General features: G+C 44.2%; 1 protein-coding gene across 4 annotated transcripts; it reads left to right on the top strand.

Annotated features, from left to right (window-relative positions):
• The first annotated feature begins 363 nt into the window (after positions 1-363).
• Positions 364-24,797, top strand: VDAC1 (voltage dependent anion channel 1). 4 transcript variants are annotated; one of them, XM_083728619.1, is made up of 9 exons: positions 364-1,030; positions 11,570-11,639; positions 13,263-13,312; positions 13,469-13,621; positions 13,718-13,770; positions 19,626-19,853; positions 20,436-20,586; positions 23,052-23,109; positions 23,812-24,797. In XM_083728619.1, exons 1-9 carry the CDS (start codon positions 926-928, stop codon positions 23,901-23,903), a joined length of 960 nt encoding a protein of 319 aa, XP_083584745.1. In that variant the 5' UTR covers positions 364-925; the 3' UTR covers positions 23,904-24,797. The 4 variants fall into 4 exon arrangements, with proteins under 4 accessions (XP_083584745.1, XP_083584746.1, XP_083584748.1 ...); XM_083728620.1 differs by having other exon boundaries at positions 860-1,030; positions 11,570-12,196; positions 12,755-13,312; XM_083728622.1 differs by lacking the exons at positions 364-1,030; positions 11,570-11,639; positions 13,263-13,312; positions 13,469-13,621 and adding an exon at positions 16,796-17,497 and having other exon boundaries at positions 13,718-15,020; positions 19,182-19,853.
• The last annotated feature ends 2,862 nt before the right edge of the window (positions 24,798-27,659 follow it).

Here is a 27,659-nt window from a genome sequence, read left to right as displayed (position 1 = left end):
TGCTCAGTGAGTCCCCGCGCGCTGCACTAAATCAGCACAGCGCGGTGCGCGGACTTGCTTCTGTGGCACCGAAAATTGCGTCTGTGTATGCTCAGACACCGAAAAACACATGTGCGCAGACACAGATGCTGGAAATCGCATCTGCACAGATGCAGATGCTGGAAATTGCGTGCATTCTTACACACACGATCTGGCCCATGTAGGGGTCTCCGCTGGAGTGAACTGGCCCAGGCGAGGTAAACCTTGCTGACCCCTGGTCTAGAGGCTTCACTGGCCTGATTCAGCAGATGCTGCTTACGTTTTTGGACAGCTCCCCCACCGGGCATTCTTGGCATGCATTTTGGCATATCCGGAATTCACACCAGCCTTCCGCTGCCTACGTGCGAACGATCCTCACGGATTATCTGGTGTAGCGATCTCTGCTCTCTGACTTTTAACCGATTTCTAGCTGTTTCGAGTGTTCTATTCGCTTGGAGACTTGTGTGTGTAAAGCGAGGAATAAATGCTGATAAAGACCGTCATTCCTGAGCGGGAGCTCCGCTTGGAAGCGAGGGCCACCGATTTCAGTTGGAGACGAGGCATTTAACACCACCTCCTCGCCGCCCCGTCTCCAACTGCAGCAGCGGCCGGGGCAGAAAAGGCTAAAGCTGAACGATCCGGCGACTCCGCGGGCGCCCGCCTCCAGCGTCGCGCTTGGCAACCACCGTGCGGCTTAAGACGCGAGAGACGCCGCCCTTGGCTCATTGGCCGAGCCGCTCCCTTCGCCCGGAAAGCCCAGCCCCGCTTCTTCTGCCATCCCCCCTCCCGTCCCCGGCGCTCAGCCTATCCGCGGCCGGCCAGCGTCCGACGGCGGCGCAGTCACGTCCTTCTGCTCGGCAGGGAGGGTCCGTCTGCCTGCCTGCCTGCTGCCCGTGGCTCTCCCGCGATGCTGGCCTCGGCGCCTGCAAGATCCGCCCCGTTGCACGCCGCCGCCGCCGCCGCCCCTCCCGCCGCTCACCAGAAGCCTTGCTGCGGCCACGGCAAAGACACGGTAAGGCGGAATCAGCCAGATCGGCCGCTACTGGCGGCGCCGGGGCTGCTTGCCAGCCTCTCTCCGGGCCGCCGCAGGGATCGGGAGGGAAGGCGAGCCGGGGCAGGCGGCCTTGGTGCGGCTACTGCTCCCCTGCCCGCCGCAGCCGGAAAGAGGGATGCTGGGGGAAGGAGAAGGCTTTGCGCCACTGCAGGCCTGGGGAGGTGGCCGTCGCCAGGATGGCGAGGAGAAATCGCCTTGCCCTCCAGCGCGACCCCTGGCGCCTTGCCCTTTCTATTTCAAGGCCGCGGAGGCTGCCCGATCGGCGCGCCGCCGCAGGCCCCGGAAAGCCCTGGACGAGGCCGCCTCGCTTCGCCGCCGTGGGCGCCAGAAACCCTCTCGCGGGCCTCCCTCGTGCGCATCTGCTTCCCATCAAACCTCTTTCCGCCTCTCCATCCTTCCCTCCCAGAGGTGCCCGGCTGGCCCTTGGACACCTCTACCTCCAAGCCAGCGCCATCTGTGTGCCAGCCCATCCCCGCCGGGGGCTCCTGGAAGACGGGGACGGGGACGAGGGGGGGGGGTCTGCCGCTCCCCTTCTCCCCGCGCTCAGCAGCACCGAGCTGTAGGTGACCTCTGTGCGCGAAGCGTGTTTCGCGCCGACTCCATGTGCTCTTCTTCCTCGCTGGAAAGGCCTCCAGCTGAATGCTCCTTGCGCTCCTGGGTAGCACATACCCAAGTAGTAGCGATGCCAGATGGTGTGACCCCGGGGTAGTCCACAGACACGGTAACGTGGGCTTGGCAAGGTCTAGATGCAGCGCACAGGTAGCAGTGTCGTCGCCTTTCCTGGCTACCTGTTAGTGGATGCTGCTTCCCTCCAGTTTCCTCTTTTCAGCTTCTTCCCCTTGACCTCTAAATGCCCCTAATGCCCTTGCTTGTTCTTATATCTGCTGGATGAAGGCAAAAGTTCAATGGGCAGAGAACATGGAGTCATGAGGTTTTGCCCCAAAGGGATGGGTGTATTTGAATGTCTTCAAATGGATGTAGATAATTCTAAAGGAATGTCATTTTAAAAATAAATAGCAAGGGTTTTTCAATATTCAAGAGCATGGCTACATCAAATTCCACTGTCTGCAATGGGAAATACCTTCATTCTCAGATTGATTTTGATGTGTTTTAAAAGGGCTATCTGAATGTGACCTGTTTTTGCAGCTGATTTTTGCAGCCATTATGGCTGGATGCAGATTGTATTTGTTGCCCTAGGCAGAATCCTAGTGCCATTCATAAGGCCAATATAGCTGCTAAGTAGATAGAATTCTACAGTATAGATATACATATATCTAGCAAATAGACAGTTAATTATACGTGGGGTATTTCTAACTTTCCATGTATACTGTCACAATCCTTTTTTGTTTGTAATAGAATTAAACACAATATTAACTACTAGCACAAATTCAAAGCCATTGACAACCAAATGTATGGGGATAAAACATAAATGTGTGTTTTGAAAATGTGCTTTGGTATTGAGCAAAACTGACACATGACATCCAATTCTAAACATGCTTTTAAAAGTACATGTGAGACTAATGTTTCTTTCACACTTCAGTATGGAACTGTGATTTTTTTTGACATGACATGCTAAATTTCATTCACACCAGTGGCTACAGTGTTCATTGGACAGTGTTGCTACTCCCTCATCCTTTCTGCACATGTGTGCTTCTGTTCCAACTTGATTCCCCTGTGAAAATGGCAGGAAAAATCTGTATGCTAATTACCACCTCTGATTTCATCATTTTACTCCTTTTTTGTTTTTTGTATAGTGGGGTTGCAAACAGATTCTTTGTCAAAAGCAATGCAGAGAGATAGCATCCACTTTCAGATACATATGAGACATATGTCCACAGGTTCCTGATTTGGCAGGTGATAACATGTGCAGAAGTCAGATGTCCTCAGCTGGTTCAGGTTGACTGACTGGAAATCCAAGGGATTGAAGGCTACTGCATGAAAGAAGCATGTACACTATCATATGTAAATATTCTGGCTTCCAGTACAAGTGTTGTTTTCCAGACAAGTGTCCCAGGAGCAAAACAGACTCATGTAGCCTTTCACATATTACATTTAGCAGATACTGATCTCAGTGGGAAGTTACACTGAGGCTATTGTTTTTCAGTTGCTCCATTTGCATATGCCTCTGCTCTTTTAGCAAGGCATATACTAGTGATGTGCTTTCCTTTTAATATAATTATTTCAATAGAACTGTTCATGTGTGGGCAACATTGGTGAAATCTTCTCCAAGATGCCCTGTTAAAAGGCTTCCCAGCAGTTTTCATAAAGTCTGTAGCAGAAACAAAGCAACACATTTAAAAAGACACCTAGGGGCAAAGTAAGAACAAAATCTAATTCTTAAAACACAAAAGAAGAAGGTGTTTTCCTTCCAAACAACCTGAGCTTCTTGCAGAAATGATACACTTGGGCGCATCTGTCATTCCTGTTCTCCTCCCGTATCTTCGTCCAGCTAGGGGTTGGAGTCAGAACTGAGTGCTCACAATGCTGCATTCAGATCTTGATAATGAGTATATGAAAGGTACATCAAGATTGCAGGATGGAGATCACTAGAGAGAAGGCAAAGAAAATCCTCAAATGCACAACATAAAAGCACAGAGCCAGAGAACTGTGCACTCACTGTCCTTTTACCACCTAAGGAAAGCAGGAGCTGAGTGCAAACTGTTTCTCACCAAGGAACATTAGATGCAAAAGGTGAGGATTGGTAGAAGTCAGATACTGACTGAGGGTAGCAAAGGTGAGATAGACATGACCTAGGTGACAGTGGAGATAAGATAAAGCTAGCGCTGTTAGGAATGGGTTGTGTGTGTGTGTTTATATAGACATATGGGAGGGATAGTGGCTTGATATATAAAGAAGGAATTTGGTCCATTTTGTTTGTTGTTTATTGAAATGTTTTAAAAAGATACAATGAAAGAACCCCCCCTCCCCGATTCCCAGCTATGCAGTTACAGTAGTGATAACGGACAGATAGCATTAAATCTGCAATGTCCCATTTTTCTCCCTGCCCCATGCCTTTCATGTCATTGATGTGCCAAGTTCTGTGACTTAAATAAGGCACAATTTACAGTTACTACATATATTGATTTGACTATTCTGGTAATCAATTTTTTACAATGGAAAAAAGATTAAGTAAGAGAGAGAGAGAGATAAAACAAATCAGTGTTGGTGGTGCAGGGGGAGCAAAATCCGTCTTTTCAGTCTGCAAAAGATTCCAATAAATTATGTGGGATATTTTGAAATGTATATTCCACCCTTCTTTTAATATAATGTATTAAATCTTAGATCTTGTGAGCTGCAAGATCTAAGAGGTCTTTCATCAGGAGACTTGGCCACTTTCCACTTCTGCAGTCTGATACGTTTGGCTCTGACTTCTGTGGTGGCCACATCTCTGTGCTTTAGACATTCCCTATGTAAAAGGTATGGATTCCAGCCTATAATAGTTGGTAGAAATTCCTCTGAAATAGGAAACATTTACAGGTGACTGAACAGAACCTCATACAGTGTGAACAATTGCTTGGGCACCACTGGAGTATGTGGACCAAGTTAGCTGATGTAGGGTTATGTATCTAGTTTGAGTCACTAAAATGGCTGCTAGCCATCATAGCTATGCTCTGCCCCAGTGGCTGGAGGCAGTAATGCTTTTAAAAACCAGTTGCCTGGAGCCACAGGAGGGGAGAGTGTACTTGTGCTTGAATCCTGCTTGTTGGTTTCCCATAAGCATGTGGTTTGCCACTGAGAGAACAGAATGCAAGACTAGATGACCCTTGGCCTGACCAAGCAGGCTCTGATGTTCTTATGTAAAAACATTATCAGCAAATGAGTAGCAAGGCCTTTTCCTACCACTTCTGTGTGGTCAAGTCCCATGCAAAATGTCACTTCAGTCAGTATGAATGTGAAGTCTGCGTGTGGGTTAGAGCTGGAATTTTATGGAGGTTTGACTGTGGAGCAGGAAGTCAGAACAAATATTAGTCTCTTGAATCACATTTGTATTTAGTAATATTAATGTGTAAATCTTACTGAGGCTGATATCATTAATGTTCTGTGGGCTGAAGGGCTTAGGTTTGATTGCTTTCTGCACCTGTCCACACAGTAAGTCAGGGAGAATAAGGTAGGATTCAAAGTATGTAGAAATTCTTTGCTTACAGTAGCTTTGTGGCAAGGCGTGCTACCAGTGTTTGAAATTGGCCATGCGCCAGCCACATTTCCCAGCTGGCTTTTGACCACTTGCAACCAAGTGAAGATGGACTGTTTTCACACACTAATACCCCATCCTGTAGAATTCTATCAGTTATATTTTATCTGCACAATTGGAATGAATTTCTGGAATAAAATTGCTTTTTCTGTGCAGCCTGAGCAGCAGTAGTCACCATTAAGAAAAAAAAAGGTTGGAATGGGCCTCTTATATGTGACTGTCCCTGGATCAAGTCAGTTTTCTTATTTAAGTTCTCAAAGCTCTTAACCTTGCTCAAGGTTGACATCTGAACTAGCCAGATGTTTCACTGAGACTCAATCACAGTCAGTCCATCATTTGAAAAATAAGACTTTAGAGCTGTCTTACCCCCAAATAGCAACTAGACATTCCGTTTTGGCGACGGCAATCTGGGTTTAAGGAGCCATTTGGCACCTAGCTTATACAGTGGTACCTCGGGTTAAGTACCAGTACTTAATTCGTTCCAGAGGTCTGTTCTTAACCTGAAGCACCACTTTAGCTAATGGGGCGTCCTGCTGCCATGGCACCACTGGAGCACGATTTCTGTTCTCATCCTGAAGCAAAGTTCTTAACCCGAGGTACTATTTCTGGGTTAGCGGAGTCTGTAACCTGAAGAGTATGTAACCTGAAGTGTATGTAATCCGAGGTACCACTGTATATCTGAGTTTCTAACAATGTGTGCTACATCTTGTTTGGGGGGGGGGTTACTTTTAACCAGCGGCAAGGAGGTGATGAAATGCAGCAAGGAAAGCTGAATTACTTGGAGAAAAGCACAATATTATGTGATTAAGACCAAACCTGAAAACTTCTTTGTACCAAGCTCCTCCTATTGGGATGGATTGCCTTAGTACCAAACACTGTGTCAAGATCAGCCCTGACATTCTGTAGCTGCTGGTACCTTAGGATTCTGTCACAGTCTCTAGACACTGTGAAAATGATACATTACTTGTTACTCTTTAACTTTTTTGATGGGGGTCTAAAGTCCATTCCTCATACCTGGCTGGGGTGTGTGGTGGCGGCAAGCGATCTGGGGCTCAGGTAGCAGTGAGGGGGTCAGCAAACTTTTTCAGCAGGGGGCCGGTCCGCTGTCCCTCAGACCTTGTGGGGGGCTGGACCATATTTTGAAAAAAATAATAATGAACAAATTCCTATGCCTCACAAATATCCCAGAGATGCATTTTAAATAAAAGGACATATTCTACTCATGTAAAAACATGCTGATTCCTGGACTGCCCGCAGGCCGGATTTAGAAGGTGATTGGGCCTGATCTGGCCCCTGGACCTTCGTTTGCCTACCCATGCTGTAGCTGGTACAGAAGCAGGATCCACAGCTTCTGTACCAGCTGCAGAAGAGGCACTAAGTGCAAGAGAGATGGATCAGGAGCAGAAAGTGGCATGGAGATGGGTGCCAAGACAGAGGTTGACCAAAGCTGGAACTAAGACTTCCTAATGTACATTGGTTTTCACAGCGACTGAGAAGTGTATTCTTATCTATTTCATAAAATTCATATGCCGCCCGGTTGTGAAACAACACCTCAAAGCTGCTTATGAAAGATAAAACAGTTAAATCAAGATAAATTTGCAACTATACTTTAAAATATACAAAAGTTAAAATACTAAAACACCTTAAAATGATCTTAACTTTCTAAGCTTCGACTCAATAGGCAGGGAGTTCCAATGAGCAGGTGCTGCCACACTGAACGAATGAGTTCTTACAAATGCAGAAGAGGCATTATGTGGCCCTCGTAGTAGTGCTGCTACTGCATCTCTCTCCCCACTTAGTCAGAGGCAATATGCCTTCAGATGCCGGTTGCTGGGAATCACAAGTTGGGAGAATGCTGTTCCACTCAGGGCCTGATTCTGGGCTTCCAGTGGGCATCTGGTTGTGCACTGTGAGAACAGGATGCTGGACTTGGTGGGCTTTTGGCCTGATCCTGCAGGGCTTTTCTTGTGCCCTTAAAATAAGAGATGAAAAGTTTTTTGCTTTTTTTAAAGACAGCAAATCATTCCTTTTGGTTTAAAAAATGAATTGTTCCATGCCCAAGGGTCCAGAACAATTTCAACTTGTCTTCCCCTTTGTGGCTATGAAGACTTGTATTTATTTTTAGAGAAAGTTCTTATGCCGTTTTGTTGGTGCTGACCTTTTCTTATGCCAAAGTGTTGGTCCTGACCTTTAAAGCCCTAAACGGCCTCAGCCCAGTATACCTGAAGGAGCGTCTCCACCTCCATCATTCTGCCCGGACACTGAAGTCCAGCTCTGAGGGCCTTCTGGCGGTTCCCTCGCTGCGAGAAGTGAGGCTACAGAGAACCAGGTAGAGGGCCTTCTCAGTAGTGGTGCCCACCTTGTGGAATGCCCTCCCATCAGATATCAAGGAAATAAACAACTACCTGACTTTTAGAAGATGTCTGAAGGCATCCCTGTTTATGGAAGTTTTTAATGTTTTATGTTTTATTGTATTTTTAATATTTTGTTGGAAGCCGCTCAGAGTGGCTGGGTAAACCCAGCCAGATGGGCGAGGTGTAAATTAATTATTATTATTATTATTATTATTATTATTATTATTATTATTATATCTTCAGTGCCAGGGATATACAAAAACAAACTTACTTTTCTTTTAGAGGGAGGCTTCTTAACCTGAGTATGAAGGAACTCCAACCTATTCCTGCCAGTTGGTGTTTCCTAAAACAATTAGCTTCTAAAGCTTGCTACCTGACTTTGCTTCCACAACTTTTTTAAAAAATGTAATAATCCTATAAATTGCAGAATCATGAGGTGGGACAACAGATGCCAGAGTTTAGTGCTGCTAAGTCAGGAGCGCTTAACACTGACTTGCATTTTGTCCCTGCTATTTCAGTCTTGGTGATATCCTTGAACAGGGATTGAGTCATGTGATGGCTTTATCATCTTCAAGGCTGGGATCAGACACTGACATGCAGTTTCACTTATGACCCACTCAGAGTTCACATTCTGAGATCCCAGAACTGATATATAGGGGCATTTACAGGCTGCCCTGTTAAGACCCCACAGCCCCACTCATTAAGCTCATTGAACTTTCAACTTGTGGAGGCTGACAGTTGTCTTTGAGCTACCGCAGACCTAAAACGACTGATCAGCTCTTGCATAGAGGAAGCAAGTAACTTTTCCTCCCCTTGATGATTCATATCTTAATCGGGGTTAACCACAGAAAAAACACTGTGATATTGTCTGTTTCAGACACCTGATCCCCTGTGAAGTTAATAGTTGCTTAGAACTCAATTCTCATTAGATACAGTATTATCTTTTAATATTCCTTAATTTCAGTAATTGCATAAGATGGGATTTAGACACCTCCCACTGTTTCATAGGCATAGTTTAGACTGCAGCATTAAGCCGGCATGTCATGATCGATTCATCACACAGCCATCGCTGACGTTTCCCGTGCTGTGGTGGCTTTCTTGAAAAACCCCGGAGCTGATCCTGGTGACATGGCTTTCTTCAGTGCTACCTGCTGGAGTTTTAGAATGGATTTGTAGCCAGTTGGAATAGAAGTTGTCCTGACTGATAGTTGTCACACCTGAGCACCACAAAAAACATCATTAAGGATGTCAAGGAGCTGTTCTAGGTGTTGTTTCCTCCAGCTCACACTAGTACAGCAGTGGACAAGTACAGCACTGGAGAAGGAGGCCTATGAAGACAAGCTCCTCTGAGAGGAATTTTCTGGTTTTGTAGCAGAGACAGTGCTTGCCGCATGGAAAGATGCATGCAGATCTAGTCACTCCAGATACCTGTAGAATCTTGAGAGGTCCCTTCTCTGACCTAGTGCTTACATTCAGGTCAACTGCTTTTGAGACCTGTTAACATTTCATGGCTCCCTTTTAGCCTTTCACAGTGATACATATTGAGTATACCAGGGGTCAGCAAACTTACTGCGCCTTGGGCTGGTGTCTCCAGCGCTGATCGCATAGCGGGCCGGAGGGTGGGGGAGCGCGTGCCCATACGCGTGTGCACACACTATTTCTGGCGCACTTCTGGGTCGGAGGAGCGCTGGAAATAGCTTGTGCGCATGTGCACGGGCCTCCTCTGACCCGGATGTGCGCCGGAAATAACGCTTGCGCATGCACACAAGCTATTTCCGGTGCTCCTCCGACCCGGAAGTGGGCAGCTGTGCAGCGCAGTGCTGGTAACAACAGCGGGCAGTAGGGGTTGCCGCGGGCCAGATAAACAAGTCCCATGGGCCTTAGTTTGGGGAGCTCTGGAGTATATGCAGTGGCGGAGGAAGGGTGGGTGTGGGCTGCCCCGGGTGTCATCAGTGAGGGGATGTGACAAAATGACAAAAATGTGAGTTTAAAAAAAATGGGGCTCACGAAACTTTTTAGTTCAGTCAACAAACGTAATGAAATGTGGCTGGCACTGGGCGCCACACCGTGTGGGCCGGCACTTATTGCGGGGCCTGCAGCATGCCCAAGCCACGCATCTCTCCTGGGAGTGACATGGTGGCTTGGGTGCCTGCAGGCTCTGCGCTGCCTGAAACAGCAGTTTGGGGCTTGCGTCTGCCCTCCACCTGTCCCTCAGCTGCCCTACAATTGAAGGGGAGGCGGCAGAGAGGCTCCACATAGCACCCCCCTGTCCCTATGGGCAGCTTGCCCAGCCCCCGGCTGCAGGATATGTGTACCTGAGCGGCTAGTTATGCTGCTGAGAATATGATTCTTAGCCTTCGGGTCTTCCATTTTGATAAAGATCTGATTAGTCGAGGAGCATCCATTTTAAGCTTACTGAGTTGGGTGGCAGGCTTGGAGCACCCTGGAGACGGTCACAGAATAGTTAAGTTAGTATCACCTGGGATTTGTATCTCTCAATCAGTGTACCCTCAAGAATGTTTACTATGTCACTAGGCCAGAAAGATTCTTTGTAGCTTGTTTTCTCGGTTTGCTTGATGTAGCAGTTCAGTTTGAGCCAGAAGAGAGACTCTTGAGACTCTTGACTTATCTAAGAGTAGTATGCAACTCTGGCATGCAACAGCTTGTTGCACTTAGCGCTTCAGGCTGTGAATAACTGCTAAAGTACCTATCTGACATATGTGCTCTGGCAATTCTCTTGTAAAAGCAAATTGCTTCTGGTCTGGAGCCAAAATAAGCAACAACTTAGTGGTGCTTGCTCCAAAATGGTTTAGGGACACACACCATTTGGTGTTCAGCATATCCTTACTTTGCATTCTCCTTTTTAGCGGAATTATGGTAAATCATTCTGTCTGTGAAATATGAAATAGATCCTCAATGCCTGTTGCTTCCTGGCAAAATAAATTATTTTGTATAAAGCTTCTAACCTATGGTGTGCAGCTAGTAGTATTTAAGAAATGAGGGTGGAATCTTCAGTTTCTACAATAAACAATCCTGCACCATGTGTAATGAATCAGATAAGCCACAAGGCACTGTTGCATATTCATCTGGGTGAAGAGTAAAAGATTTAAGGGCTCATGAGCTGGGCCTGTCTTGGTTATTGCAAGGCAAGTCTACTTATGTGTAACATACTGACCTTGCAGGAGAAGAGCAAAGATGCTTTAAAATGTCATTTCATTGAGCTCAATTATAAGATTTGTTAACCTCATGTGGCTATAGACTTGATTGCTATGAAATGGATCTCTATGGTTCCTGTTCTTAAAGAATGATTGTTTTTAGAATAACTTTTATGTATTGACATTTAACAAGGTGCTGGATCCAGATCCTAATATTGCATAGCTTTGATGGCTTTGTTTGATGTCGTCATCTGTTTCTGATGGATGGTTTGGGCTTCAAGGCTAGCTGGAAAAGAGAATAAAATTCTTAAATGATACTACCTCCTTCCTTTGTGGAAAGATTTAGAAGAAGGGAAAACATAAATAGTGAGCTCTATATGGGGGCATGGGGTGGGGAGGAGGAGAGAAGATGTTGTTAACTCAGCAGATTCAGAGTGACATGTTTCACATGCACCTAGCAGCCCAGATCATTGTGATCTGTTCATGTTGTTAAGGATCAAGAGGTAAATTAAAGCCCCAGAATTTTTCTTCTTGTTGAAATTTTCCTCAATATATGTTTTTAGGTGATTCAACATTACAAATAAAGGTCACGGCAAACTCAGCTCTGTTCTTGATTGTGGGGTTTGTTTTTATAGCGACCAGTGAGAGGGCATCTCGGTGATGTAACATGAAAAAGGCTTTAATTGGTCCACTTTTTGGTTAATTGGTGGCTGGACCTCTGGAATGACAAAAACACTGTGGTGTTTGGATTCTCCACAAAACCATAACTCAAGTGTCTTTTCTCTTTTTTTGGCAGAAAATGGCTGTTCCCCCTGCTTATGCTGACCTAGGAAAATCTGCTCGAGACATCTTCACCAAGGGATATGGTAAATATTGCCACAAGTAAATGGGTGGTGTTTCACTGGTTATCTGGGTTGTTGATTTCTAGGATTTCACACAACTATAATTGCAGTTTCTGGCCAGTTGTGTGTGTTATAGATCACAGTCAATATGCATAGATCAAACTGTGCCGTAAGAATAGGTCTTTCTCAGTATGTACTAGCTTCTGGGCATCATTTAGCTCAATTAGTAAACCTTCTGACTAAAGATGCACAGGACTTCTCTGTCCGTATGTATTCTCTGTCCTTCAAGGTGTAAACTGCAGCAGAGGGATGCAAAGAATAGTTCTTGGATGTAGCTCCCACTTTGTAAAAGCCTATCTAAGCCCATCTAACTGTATATTTGGAGGCAGCGTTGGCAATTGTGTATTTTTAAATTGTTTTTCAGTGGCAGAGACAAGGGGAGACATGTCCCTTTTTTGACCAGACTGAATTAACAGTTTTATCCAGCTGCTGTCAGCCTGAGTAATCAATCTTGTCACTTTACTCTGCAACCTGTGGAAGGGAATAAATTTGGGCCAAGTCCCAGCTACCTTTGAATTTGTGTACTAAGCATAGCTGTCAACTTACAGATTTGAAAATAAGGGACCTGCAGCCTCACCTGTTCCAGGCACTCCAGTCTTCCTGTCCTCCTGCAGTCTGGTCAAAGTCATGCTGGGTAGCTTCGAGAACACTGTCCAACCAACTTTGTAACCAGAGGTTCAACTGAATAGAATTTGAATCACATGCACCACAAGGCCTATGCAGCCTCAACTTAAGATGGCTCGCCGGCCTGGCTTTGCACTGCAAAGTTTGCAGCAGCATGTGCAACAAAATGGCATCCAGCATTCAAACCCCCCCCCCCAGCTTGCATTAATTAGCCACACACAAGGCATGCAAGCTCCACCCCTCAGTCGTTCTTAGACTTCTTATTGGGTGAGCAACACAGCCAAGCAACACAGTTGGAGCCTCCCTCCTCCCTGGCCGGCAGGGAGGGAGGGAGAGGAGCTGCTTCCTTTGAAATTTAAGGGACATCATTTAAGGGACATCTATCAATAAGGGACAGCAGCGGGACATGGCACTGGAATAAGGGACTGTCCCTTCAAATAAGGGACACTTGACAGCTATGGTACTAAGGATGGTGTTGTGCATTTGGGCCTTTACTTTGGAGTATTTATTTCAGCAATTTGCCTTCTGATCCTTTGAAGAAAACTGTTTGTGTTCTGTTAAATATCTCATGAAATCATGGATCTCATCATGTGTTTCCCCATTATTCATTTTATTTACAGCCTATCTTTCTTCCAGTATTGCCTCAAAACACGAATTAAAACAGATACAACTGAAAACACACCAATCAATAGAAATATACAAAAATGCTGCTCAGTTTACTTCTTGCCAGAGCAGCAGCAAAAGTTTATCATGTTTATGCTGATTGTCCTGTGGCTAGATAATATATTATGTGAATATAATCATATCCCAACTTTCTGCAAGCTGCAGAAATTAGTGTAGCTTCTTAAATGCTTTTCTTCCTGCATAGAAGACTTCCATTTTATGAAAGTTCAATCAGAATCTCTGCTTGCCTCTGCCCCAGATGGTTACTGACATCATTCTGGCTTATTTATATTTTCTTAGGATTTGGCTTAATAAAGTTGGATTTGAAAACAAAATCTGAAAATGGACTGGTGAGTAGAGAAAGACCAAACATGATTTTTTCATGTCATTTTAATTGACACTTCCAATAAAGCTACCAGTCTACTTGGACAGGGGCCTGTATATTTTTCTAACTCTGTAAGGTGACTTTGTGAAAAACAATTTTTCACCCTGCATTTTGTCCTTAGGAATTTACAAGCTCAGGTTCAGCAAATACAGAAACAACCAAAGTTTCTGGAAGTTTGGAAACCAAGTACAGGTGGACAGAATATGGCTTGACATTCACAGAGAAGTGGAACACAGACAACACACTAGGCACAGAGATAACTTTAGAAGATCAGGTGAGAGTTACATTGAAAGATGGCAGTTTTTCAACTCTTTAAGCACTCATCTTTTCAAACTATAAATGCAATTGGTGAATTTCTTTTTCTGTTCAGCTTGCACATGGACTGAAGCTGACCTTTGACTCCTCATTCTCTCCTAACACTGGGTAAGGAGTGGGTACATTCATACAGTAGAATAACCTTTTTGTTGCTGTTAGTTGCCTGCTTAATTTGCTTTATCTTTCCAATCTGGGCTGCATTAGTGATTATCCTTTGTGTCTGATCATCTCTCCCCTTTTCATGAAGGTCTTTTCTTTTTGCAAACTTAAGTGTGGTGCTATTTAAAATAGTTATTCGCTTGAGCCAGTTGTCATGATTGCTGCTAATTTTGGTCTAAGATGCACATGTGGGTCTTATAAATGCAAAATACATCTTCCAACAGCCTGCAGTGCAAGGTCTGTTTAGTGCTACTTAACAGTGTCTCACACTTTACCACTAAGTTGTGCTGTTTGGGACACCTCTTCTTCCCCTGCCCCAGCTGGGTTTCTGGTCTCCCTTCTTGCAGGCTGGAACACTAGATGCCTTTGGTTGGATGAAAGGTTTCAATGCTGTGGTTGTTTCCTGCATGTTATGTGGGCCAGGAGGATTAAGCAGCTGGGGGATTATACGTACTTAATATTTGTGTGTGTGCGTCTTCATTTTTATCATCCTTTCTAAATGCTCCTGATGTCAGAATGTTGCACAGCTAAAAGTAGCGCATTGCATTTCTAGTAATCAGGGCTGCATTCATTACGTATGGTGTCCCTTTCCTGAGTTGTGGATGTTCAGTCTCAGAATGATTACTGAGTATCTGCTCCATAGCCTCCAGATTTGGCTTTGCAGCATCATTACAAACTCAGCTTTTACTAGCAGTGCTTACCTGGATGGGAATAAAAAATGTAAAATGACAGAGCACCTTTGCTAAAAGCACCAGGGGTTAATGTGGCATCCACCTTAGCACTGATACAAAGCTCTAAATCAGAGATCTACTAAAATTATTAAATTAAATAGATCCTTTTAATTACTGGTGTGATTTTAAAATGTCCATTTGGGAATTAGCCATTTTAAGACCCAATTTAGACATGGTGTTAAATGCACCTCATGGTTGTTGCATATTTTATTGTTTCAAATTGGGGGGGGGGTGATTCTCTTTGGGGACTGTGGAATGTAGGAAAGGAGTGGTTTTACTCCTTCCTCCTCCACCATTGTGCTAAATAAAATTCCTCTCTGCAGAGCTGCTATTCACCCAAGACACAGGGAACATTGATTTTCATCAGAACCACAGTGGCAAAGAAAAGAATCGCCTCCCCACTCCGACATCACAGTCCTGATGAAAACTGGTCTCCCTGTACTTGCCATTAGCAATGAAAGGACAAAAGTTGCCACAGCATGTTGTGTGTTTAGTGTTGCATTAAGTGTGGCCCTTTGCAACCCAGTTTCAGAAATTGCATTTTCAAAACAGCTGAATTACTGATAGCAGAGTGAGGAGGGCTACATCTTAAAGGCAGGTAAGACACAGAGCCATAAATCCCCTTTCCAAGTGAGTGGGTATTGAGAGGAATGTGTGTGTGGACTGGACTCCAGTGACAGGTAATCCTTTCCACTATGTGTCCTCCATTCTGTCTTGGGTGGATGCCTTCCTGCTGCCTCATTGGTGGCACAGCAGAAACCCACACCAAGAGAGTGATGAACCTCAGTCCTGTCATTCCCTTGGTGCAGGTGTCTGCAAACTTTGACTGACCTTCATAACCAATCAAAATGTCACCACCAGCCACACCTCTCCCCTGACCTGGTACCCTGGAGCACCTCTGAAGCTCAATATGAGGTCAAAGTGTCCGTAACAAGCCCTGGGGGCCCCCACTGCCCCCGGTATGAGACAAGCCTCTCCGGGCATTGTCCAGTGTTGCGCTCCCCTGGGTTGGACACAAGTCTTCATCCCAGAGCACTCAGCGAGACAGGTCGGATGATCCTGTGTATGCTATTAATCAGCAGAGTCTGCAGTGATGACTGGAAGCTTGAATGTGAGCTTTCTTAGATTTATTTTGCAATATTTACAGGACAAATCATAATGGCGTCTGCTCTCTTCTTCAGCAGCAGACACAGAGAGAAAAACACAGTGTAACAGCACGACATAACAGAAGAGATAAGATGTAACTTCCATCCTCAGACTTTCCCAGCTCGGGAAAGTAAACACAGACATGTGACTTACCAGTCATATATCAGCAACAGAGGAGTGATTTGCTAACACAAAGGAGACCCCCCCCCCCATCTTTCACATTGGGATGGGATAACCTGTCCCTGATTTCTGCAGAGGTGCTAAGGAAAGCTGTACAGAGGAGGCTGGCTTCCTGCATGTTGGGATAACACCCCAGCATAGCCACTGGCCAGTGGGGAAAGATGCTGCTCTCCTTTTATAACTGGGTCCCTTGATGGAGTTTGGGAGTTGAAAGAGAGGGTGTGTGACATGCCTGGCAAAGAAAGCTGGGGAATGGCTAAGGAAGTTTTCCCTGTGGCTTCCAAGCAAGACCGCAGGGCGGATGGGAAGAGAAGAAGGCAGCTTTCCTGCGATGCTAGTTGGGACTGTTCATGACTGTCCCTTTCTCCATCAGTGCCACACAAGCATCCTTTGGGGAGGGAGTATAGTTCAGAGGTACAGCCTGTGCTTCACATGCAGAAGGACCCAGTTGAATGCCCAGCACCAACCTAATGGCCTAAGGCAGCAGTTCTCAACCTGTGGGTCCCAGATGTTGTTGGACATCTGACCACTGGTCATGCTGGCTAGGAATGATGGGAGTTGTAGTCCAACAACATCTGGGGACCCACAGGTTGAGAAACACTGGCCTAAGGGTCTAAGTATAAGGCTGTTTCCTATGTTCCTTGCATGCACAGCAACTCCAGCTAGATCAGATAACAGGTAATGGGAAAGTGCTACCTGAGACTCTGATGAGCCACTGCCAGTCAGTCTAATCAGTTCTGGGTTAGATGGGCAAATATTCTAGCCTAATATTAGGCAGGTTCCTGCCCATATAAAGCTCCTTAAAAAACACACCACACTGTTCAGGAGTTACAAATGTCAGATACGCATGTCCTTTCAATTAATCCCAGGGAAAATGGAGGCAGGCCAGCATCCCTTGAATTAATTATGTGGTTAAGTGACACCATTTGTATAAATGAAGTAGTGAAAGTGTTACTTGACAAGGACTGATGTGCGTTACTGATAGCACCTGCCTTCAGTGAACCTTGAACTGTGATCTCTCAAGGTGGCTCTGATGTTTGCCTCTTCTCCAAACTTGAAATGGAGGCACCGATATGTGAAAGAGGGATATGTCTGCCAATTAATGTAGCAGTCACCCTCCTGGGGTGCATGTCACGTCGAACCACAAGCTGTTACACCTGGGGTTTCGGTCTTGGATCATCTCAGGGTTCCATTTGGCTTCAGTGTAAATATCCAGGTTAAAATAAGGCTGAAGGAATTCAGAGGAAATAATGTGGTTGATTAATAACAGGTAAGAAAGTAGGTCCTTAATTTAACCAGCATGTGGAAGGGTGCCTGGTGATAAAGGCATTGCAAGTAAAATGTTTGCCAACCATCAGTTTTGAGTCAAAATCTTCAGATAATGTTCCAAATAATTTTCCTAACCTACTGCATTGATCATTAGTTCCCTGTATTGAAATAGTGCAGTGCCTATTTCAACAGCTCTAAACAGGATTGATTGCTGGTTAGAATCATAGAATTGGGACCTCAAAACCATCTAGTTCAGTCCCCTGCTGATGTAATAAATTTGTTGCTGTAGTTTCCATGATAGGTGGCCATCCAGTTTTTGCTTTAAAATCTCTAATAATGGAGACTTCCGGGTCGGCGCCATCGCCGAATGGCGGGCTCCCTCCGAGCTCCGGAGGGAGCCGGCTTGGCAGGGGCTGGGTCCTACCGCACCGGCGATGCGGGGACCCTTAAAAACCACGGCCAGATTGAGGCCGTGGACATGGAGACTCGGCTGGCACCGTTAGCGCCCTCCCGACTCGTGAAGGAGCCTTTTTAAAGGCTACGGATCGGGTGCCGGGGAGAAGCGTGGTGCTTTGAGTTCTCTGCTATCCCTGCCGAGCGCAGCCGCATGCCATCCGGCGGAGAGCGCTGACTTCTTCCATTGAAAATTCGGCTCTAAAGAAGAACCCGTGAGTAATTGGAATATGGACTAAAAAAAAAGGGGATAAATTTTTAAAATTCGGAGCGAACGGGGGAGGTGGAAAAAAGGAAGTCAGCCTACCCCTAAATTGTAGAAGAGCCAAAACAAAGGACTGGACAACTAAGATCGAGTGTAACCTTATCTTGCCGAATCAGCAACTTCGCGAGGGAAAATTATAAGATTGAGCTGGAGGAGAAAAGTGGAATTGTTTTTTAAAAAAAAAGAGCAACCCCCCCGGAATCCCTGGAGCGATTCGTGAAACTGCCTGGAGAAAAGTGATGGAGGTTTTGACAGCTGTCAAAGAGCTGTCAAAAAGGAAGATTAAAACAGAGACTTTGTTATAAGGACTTTGCCGGTTATATTTGTTACAAATTGAATACAAACTGTTTTAAATATCGGTCAACAAGCTACTTGGTCTGGTGGATGTGATTCTGGAAGGGAATTTTGTTATTGCAATCCACCTAGAGGAGCCGAGGGACATTGCATGTGTTTTTCACAGGAAATGTGAACAGTTGAATGGAACTTTCAATCTCCTGGGAAACTGCAGGAATGGAACACTATTTTGTCTACAGAGGTTTACACACTACAGGAAACAATGGAACTATTTGTTGGAAAATGAAAGGAACATGATGTAATGCTTTGTTTCAAGAATAACAAACCTCTGCAGAGACACTAGAAACTTTTGGAAAAAGAACATTTCTGTGGGAGAACAGAGAAATAAAAAGGAGGAGAATGATTGATAAGAACAAGGAAACAACAAGAACTGGACAGAACTGGGGGAACATTTGGGATATTCAGGTTTGACAAGCTTATGGACACAAAATTGGAGTTTTTACTCCTGGATATAAAAACCTGGATAGAAGAAATGGGCCCTTATTTGATAGACTCCTTCTACGATTGGACATCCGTAATTAAAGACTGGCAAAGAACCTGAGGGACATAGTGTAATGTGGGAACTCCAGGAAGATATTAGAAGTGGAGGGATAGGTGAAACGCAAAGGGGAAAGAGGGGAGGGAAAATTGGAATCCAAAGGCTGTAAAATTACTATTTATATTTAGCTTATTTCCATTTGTACTATGTTTGAAAGGGGGAAACCCGTTGAAGGGTATAGATCGATCTTAGGGGATGGGAATTTGGATAAATTGGGTTATTGATGAAGAGTGTAATTTGGGGATAAGAATTTGTTGAATTTAATTGCTTATTTGGAAGATTTGGAATACAAGAGGGGGTAGGGAGGGGAAGTCCTAGTTATTGGCAATAGATTGGATTTAATTTGTTTTGATTTGTTTTAATTTGGAAAACCTTAATAAAAATTATTATAAAAAAATAAAATAAAATCTCTAATAATGGAAAGGCTGAAAAAATTGGCCTACTTGTTTCAGCCACCAGGTGTATGATGAGGTAGCATCTTAAGATAGCTTATGCATGGTGACTATAGCCTGTCAAGCGGCTCAGCATACAGAGAAAGAGGTTAATTTGTGTTGGCAGTCTCCATGCTACCGTTAAAGGTTTCTGGTGGTGGCAAGAACATAAGAGAAGCCTGCTGGATCACGTCAATGACTCATCTAGTTCAGCGTTCTGTTCTCAAAGTGGCCAACCAAAATGCCTCTGGAAAAACCACAAGCAGGATCTGAGCACAAGAGCACTTCCCTCCTGTAGTTTCCAGCAACTGATATTCAGAAACATTTCTGCCTCCAACTGTGGAGAATGCATGGGACTGGTACATAGCAGTGAGGGGGAAATAGCTTTAGAATGCATGATTTAAAATGAATAATATAAAGCACGGTTTTCCTTTTAGGAAGAAGAATGCTAAAGTCAAGTCTGGATACAAGCGGGAACATATCAACTTGGGCTGTGACATGGATTTTGACATCGCTGGTCCTTCAATACGTGGTGCCTTGGTCTTTGGCTATGAAGGTTGGCTGGCTGGTTACCAAATGACTTTTGAGACTGCTAAGTCCAGAATAACTCAGAGCAATTTTGCTGTTGGTTACAAGACTGACGAATTTCAGCTTCACACCAATGTGTAAGTACTGGCAAGACTGCATACTGGGAAAGTGTTGTAAGAAAAAATCCTGTCAAGTTGGTGAAAAGGAAGGTGGAACGGTTTCTTTATCAATAACTTGGATGCTTTAAACATCACTATGTGCTTTGGTAGGAGGAAGATTGTGTTTTCACTTATCCAAATTTATATTTATTCAAATATATAGGACCTTCCAGATCATTTCTAAATCCGGATCTCCAAAACCCAGATGAAGGGTTTGGAGACCGGGGTTCAGAAATGATTTGGAATGGATGACAGACTTAAGTTCACACTAGATTATTGAAGAAATAAAAAATGTGGAAGGATGTTGTTAATATATTTCCTTCATGTGTTTTTTTTAAGCACTATATATAATTGATTGTAATTTAGACTGCCCTTCATCCTGTAGGATCTCACAGTGGTATACAAATGATGAAAAGCTAAACAATATAAACATTAAAAAAGTAAAAGTGCAGCATCCAACCATTAGAACAATTCAGCAGCAAATCATAAACATAACCATGCCTAGGCTTGCACACTTCCCACAAATGACTGTATAATAAAATATGAAAAATGTTCTTACAGGAATGATGGCACAGAATTTGGAGGTTCCATTTATCAGAAGGTAAATAATAAGTTGGAAACTGCCGTCAATCTTGCTTGGACAGCTGGAAATAGCAACACCCGCTTTGGAATAGCTGCCAAATATCAAATTGACCCAGATGCATCTTTCTCTGTGAGTAACATGTGGGCACTCATTTTCATTGAGATTTATTCTGTTACAGAGGTTGACTGCTTAATTCTCCTGGAACTCCAAGACCATTTAACTGAAATCACCAGAAGCAGCTCAGCAGGTGGGGTGGAACAGCTATGCCAGCTTCCCAGCAGGTGGGTTTCTGTTGCTTCCCTCAAAGGGCAAGGTGGTGGGGAGGTTGGTGTAGTGCAAAAGCATCAGCAGAGCCAGTCCTGCACTTCTGCCAATGCACAGACCTTCCTGCTGCCCTCGCCTCCCCTCCTGGAGAGCAACAGCAACCCATCTGCTGGGTCACCTACCTCACCTGGTAATCACTGCTTCCTCTTGCTTCACGTATCAAGGGAAGTCCAGGCAAGGAAAGTAGCCCTGAGAGAAAAGAGACACTTGCACCTCAGCACCTCTCATAAATACAAATTCTTTTTTGTTTCCATTTGCTTTCCCTTTAATGTCACCTTTCTTAATTTATTTCCCCTAGTTATTCAGCTGTATTCAGATACATTGGGTGTTAACAACGTGGACTCGTTGATAAGAAACAAGGAAACAGCAATACAGCTTTGTAGATCTAGTGCTTTGCCTAGTTGCTCATAGTGAGTAACTATCACCACCACATGCCTTCTCACTGCTGCTGGGCAGAGATGTGTATGCAGCTGCCGCAGCTTTGCTCAGTGCTGTGCTATGGCAGCTGCAAAGATGATCTGCTCATCGTTTCCTTTGACTCATGAAACTACTGGCTAAAGAATAGAAGGGAGAATGAGCCAAAAGGTTTAACAAACCTAGCTTATGTGTGTTTTGAACTGGCAGTATTGCAAGAGCTGCTGCACCTGTGGCTGGCTCGTTCTCTCTTCCATCTGACGAATTGAGTTCTGAGGCGGATTTAGGGGAATGCGACTGGTTCGCCCACATTGGACGCCGAGCTGAGAGGGTGCCGCAAGAATGACTGAGAATGGAAGGCAAGGGGGGCACTGATTTTTGGTGTCATGCAGGGCGCTGCTGATATTTGAAAGCCCAAAGTCTGCCACTGGGCAAGGAGGAGGAGGAGGTGGTGCCTGCCCTGTGGAATGCCCTCCCATCAGATGTCAAAGAAATAAACAATTACCTGATGTTTAGAAGACATCTGAAGGCAGTCCTGTTTAGGGAAGTTTTTAATGACTAATGTTTTAATGTATTTTTAATCTTTTGTTGGAAGCTGCCCAGAGTGGCTGGGGAAAGCAAGCCAGATGGGCAGGGTATAAATAATAAATTATAAATAAATTATTATTATTATTAATTTGCAGGGCCAAAGGTCCCCCATGCCTGACATATAGGGTTGTGTCCAATGTTAGTTCTACTCTGAGTAGCCCCATTGAAATGAATAGACATGGCTAACTTAAGCCCATTAAATTCACTACTCCATGTAAGATTTAGTTGGGTACAACTCATTGCCCCACAATCACATTTGAGTCATAACATTTTTTTTTTATTTTAAATCTCTGCACCTGAAAAAAACTCAACATTTTCCTTCCTGGGGATTTCTTCCTTCCTGGGGATGTTTTATCAGGTTTTTAATATTCTGTTGGAAACCACCCAGAGTGGCTGGGGAAACCCAGCCAGATGGGCGGGATATAAATAATAATTCACCACCACCACCACCATCATTAATTATTATAGCCCCACATGTAGCCTCAGTAGCACTGATGCTTTAAAAAGCTGGTCTTTACTATGGTGGCTGTGGCTCTATCCTGCTCGTTCCATTTGTGAACAGGTGCCTGACATGGCCCCACTGGGGAGGGCAACAGGGACGGGCAGTAGAGGCATGAGGGCAGGGTGAAAAGCAGGATCCAATAGGCAATCAGAGCTGTGGTAGCCCTTTCATTAATTATTTCCTTGGTTGGAATAATGCATGACGCACCTGCAGTAGCTATTCTGGAGAGTGGAAAGCGAGGGCTCTCCCGTTCAAGGCTAGCCTTCTGTATTTTGGCTGCAGCATAGAGGCTGGCTGGCAACTGGATGACTTGCAGAGAGCTTTTACAATGATTCCTGGCAGCAAAACATCATGCTTAGCTTTAGGCTCAAATGTATAAATGGGTGGGGTGGGGTATAAGTTTCCATTTGCTTTCCTTTTACAGTGGCAGCAAGCCAACATCCTAAGTTCATTCTACTTGTGCCATTTGAGCTGCAAGCCATAATATTGTACTGATCACCTGGAGAAAACTTCTGTTCAGCAAAAGTAAAGAGTTTGTTAGGAAATGCATGAGTAGTCTTTTGCACATTTAGCTGACGGGGATGGGCGGGGTGGGGGGAGACCTATTGACCTCAACAAGATCTGTGTTTTCAAATAAACATCCACATGCTTACCGAATTCCCAATTTCTTTCCCCTGAGCAAATAAACTGTCATTTCTGTTTTCCACAATTCTTTTTATGATCTGCAACAAGAACTTTGAAAGGTATCTTCACTTTTGTTTTTCAGGCTAAAGTGAATAATTCCAGTCTGATTGGTTTAGGATATACTCAGACTCTGAAGCCAGGTACGCATGGAATAGAATTGTATTCGATTCTGCTGACCTTTTCCGTCCAAATGGTTATGGTAGAAAATGACATGCGTGATTTTGTTGTATGCTTGTGATATGTGGAAAGCCTGATTATTCTTCAACCCTAGTGATCAATTCTTTCAGGCTTTATTTTTATCTAAATTTGAATTCTTGTGAAGGCGACTGAATGCCACTCCATCTGGTTTCTATATTTTTTCCTGTACTTCCTCAGATAAATTGCCACTACAGTGCCAAAAACATTAAATCTAAATTGACAGAAAAAGCAGATCAGTCTATGTAAGAATTATGGATAGTTGATCATGCTTTATTGTAGTCATTTGCTTGGATCAAATCTAAAATACTAAAAGAGGGTGAGTCAAAGGACAGTGTTGCTAATGCTGATATCACAAGGAATTGTGAGCAAATAGCTTAGTGAGGTTTCTTGGTAGTTGTATTGAAGTTTTGGGACCACTGTCCTATATCAGGAAAGGATTAATTAACCCTTTATATCCCTTGTATGTCTAGTTCTCATACCTCTCTCAGATAGGCTTCCTATATGTCCAGAATTTCCCAGACATAGCCAGAACACGGCAGTTGGAAACTGTGTCCGGGCGGAAATCGCTGTCAGATTGTATACATTGCCCTTATGTTCCTAAGTATGAATGCTCATATCTTCTCTCTCCCTGTTTTGCTATGCAGGTATTAAATTGACATTGTCAGCGTTGTTGGATGGGAAGAATGTCAACGCAGGTGGCCACAAACTAGGTCTAGGACTGGAATTTGAAGCATGAAAGAAGGAATTGTACCACCGTTATTTCTGGTGATTAATTCTGAAATACTATACAGCATAGCTACCTTCCGAATTTAGTGTACTTTTCAATGTTTTATGTCTGGGATGCAATTATTGCCATGTGTCAGTCATGTTGAACCTGGTTAAAGAAGGCTAAGCTTCAAAGTGTGTGTTTTCAGAGAAGGCCGGTGATGATTTTTTCCCCTCCAGTTCCAGGCCTTTGGGGGAATGTTGCTTATTAGAACGCCATACTTACCAGCTATTAATATGAAGGTCTGATTCTTGTCTGGAACCTTTTTCTTAAGATAATGGTTCCTGAAATGGTTGAAACATTTGGAATTCATGCTATGAGAATGCCAATCCAACCAAGTGCTCGGAAAGCTCCTCTTCCTGTCACTTGAATTAGCAGGCTTTCATTCTGTGATGGAGTGTTCAAATTTGTCTGATAAGGGGCTGCTCAGGCAGATGCATCACACACGTTTAAGTCTTACTTAGTTCTCCCTCCTACACCAACAGCTTGTCCTTGGAGTGCTTTAGAGTGTTCACTTCGTATAACTTTGGCGTGTAGAAAGTTTGATGTGACTCAGCCAACACCACTTAAAAATCACACCCCGTGTTGTGGTTCTTTCCCTTGCACTCATTCTGGAAAAGCTTGTACGTCAGAGCCATAAGCAGGGAAGTCTTTTGTAACTGTAATCACCTAGTGACATTGCATTAAACAAGATGGACTTTGTTTCTATCACTACTTCTTCTCTCTCTTTTTAGCAGTTTAATGGTTACATCTTCAGTCTTCCATCTTTTTTTGTGTGGCATTAGACCCCAAAATGCTGTACTGGACACCACTTAAAATGAAACAAACAAGCAAACCCAACTTGAATAAAACATTGAAACTTCATCTCTAATTGTGTCTGTTTTCCTAAATGGTTTAGCATCCCCATCTGTGTTCTTGCAAAACACAATGGCTGCATTTCTCTTGACAACTTATAGGTGGTTTCCCCCCATCTGTTGTAAGACAGAACCAACAGATGAGTCAGTATCTCAGTAAAGTCCTCAGTATAAAAGCTTTTGGTTATTATAGAAACAAATGAGACCCCCCCCCCAATGTTGCAGTCACTTTCTAACAGGTATGCTAACTAGTCATATTCTCCTCTAGGACACTTCATGACTCCCCACTGTTTCCATGGTTTCTTTTCCAGTTTGACCCTCAACATTTCATGGGATAATCCACCCTCATTTGGAATCAGGGTTTTTTTTTGGGTGTGTGTGTCCCCCCCCCTTGTTAAGTTGTTTAAAAGAATTCTGCAAACCTTGGGATTCCCCAAATCATGCCAATATCTCCCCCAGTGTACATGGAGTTAATATACACAAAATATGTAGGTCTGTGTCTTGAGGAACCTTTGGTATGGGGTAGGCATTGTGGAAGATGGAGGAATGGAAGGAACGAGAGCCTGGATGACACAAGAGATGCATATTAGACTGCACATCTGTGAGAGAGATCTACCCTTTGCCCTGCACTACGATTATAGTTGCTTTCATCACAAGCAATACACATGATGGAAAAAAGTACATTCCTTGTACATTGTTTATAGCCTTATCAGCAAATGAATAACCTTGACAGATGTCTGTCATTGGTTCTTGAGCCTATGGTTTATTACAGTGTTCCTATTCTTTTCAGTGTTTTGCATTTGCCAATCTGATTAACACGTTCTCTCTGTCCAAATCTTGGCTGAGCCAGAGCTTGGCATTTTTAGCTCAACAGGCTAAAGTTTGACAGCAGAGAGAAATTCACATTCAATATACCTGCTATGTGCTGAGTGCAAACTGGTAAAGACATCTAAGCATCAACATGAACCAAGCTGATGTGATGAGAAGCATAAGCACTAACCAACCACAGATGAGCAGCAAGCCCCTCCCCTACTGAAGACCCTAGTCTGAATTGTGTGTGTGTGTGCATGCGCCAACCTGACACTAGTAAAAGGAGTGGGACAGGTCAAACTACCTGAGATGAGGTGTTTCCACATGGCTGTTTATTTCAGACTCTGTACCACTCATGCGTATAACTTTTTGTGATGTCTCCACAACAACATCATCAAAATTTCAACCCACATTTCATTTCCCTTTAATCTGGATTTCCCCTTTTCACAATAAAATCCAATAAGTAAACCCCTTATCCATCTGCTATCACTGCTGATGTGAAAGCTGCTTAATGCATTTTTTGGGTGAGTGGTCAGTTTGTCATATGTGTGGTGAGATTTCTGTTGTTCCAGGCCCCCTTCCACCTGTGCAAGGCCTGTAATAATAATAATAATAATAATAATAATAATAATAATAATAATAATAGTAGTAGTAAAAAGTTTGGGGCTGCTTATGTGATGTTTCCCTTGTAAATTAAGGTAATTCCTCACCTTCTGGACTTCTCAGACTAGTTTTCAACTTCAGCATAAAGCACGCACGAATCGAACCGTGGTGCTAAGATGGGTGAAAGGGAATCAAATCAGCCCTGAGTTTGCTGCAAGAGGCTTTTGGAAAGGTTTTGGGGAAAAACAAAGAAGAGGCAAGAGAGCAACCCCACTTGCTGCCTCCTGCTGTTTCCCCACCTCCCAAATCCTTCAGTAGTGGAGAGGTTTGAAAAAAACATCAGCGAGAGGTTCAGGACTGAATTGATTTACCTCCTGCCTCAGCAACGTGACCAGATCCTTGGATGCTTGAAGCTGAAGTTTAATGGTTGGAGAAGGCAGCAAAAATGGAATTATCTTCACTAGCTGAAGCATTGGCACACACACACAGGCCCCACGCAGAGCACTAAGCTGCTGCATTTTGTTTTTATTATTACATATCTTGCACAAGTCTGTTAAATCAGAACTGCACAATTATTATTTTTTTAAAAGAACAAACTGATGGCTGTCTAATCATCTAAGCTATCTGAGGGAAGAGTGAGGAACAAAAGCTACACATGAGATTGTACTTTGAATATCTTCTGCCCAATTCTGGGGCAGGCAGCAAGCAGCAGAACAGGGATCAATAGGGTGACTGGGGAAAAAGGGAGTGTGCTAATAGAACATGCAGAAAAATCAGAGTTTGTGAGCTAATACCCCCATCTGGACTCAGCCTTGGACAGGATTTGCTGCTGCGTGGCTTGGCTTTTGCGTGGACTAGCAAGTCCTTTTAGCACCCTCCATTGCAACCTGTGCAATCAAGTCACTACGCACATGGTGCCACATAGGCCACCCCTAGCAGGCACTATGCAAGCAAAAACTCCTCCCTCCTCCTCTGATTGCCTTGTACACCCCAGAGGCAGCACCCATGCCACTGAGAGGCCTTTGCAGAGGATATCAAGCAGAAAGACGCCAATCTGCAGTCTAACAAGCTGCCTGCCCATTCCCCTTGGGAGTCCCATCCTGGAGTCAAATCAAACTAGGATGTGGATGAGGAATCTCTCTCACCCTCTAGGTGAATACTTCTGGCAACACTCAGACCTTTACTGAGCAACATCCAGGATACAGATCAACATCCACAATGTTTTTACAGAGTCTTTACAGAGGGTGGTGAACACAGCTCATGATATCATGGGCCTGCTAGATGACATCACAAGGGATCGATGCCTTAGGAGAGCAAGAAAAATCCTCAGGGACAATTCACACCCTGGCCAGCACCTCTTTAATCATCTACCCTTGGGCAGGAGATATAGAAGTATAATCAGTCATACCAACAGGTTAAAATACAGTTTCTATCTGTGGGCTGTTAGGCTGCTGAATGG

The sequence above is a fragment of the Podarcis gaigeae genome (genome assembly GCF_964106915.1).
Source record: "Podarcis gaigeae genome assembly, chromosome: 2".
In the NCBI taxonomy this organism is placed as follows: Eukaryota; Metazoa; Chordata; class Lepidosauria; order Squamata; family Lacertidae; genus Podarcis; species Podarcis gaigeae.
This window is presented reverse-complemented; position numbering and strand designations above follow the sequence as displayed.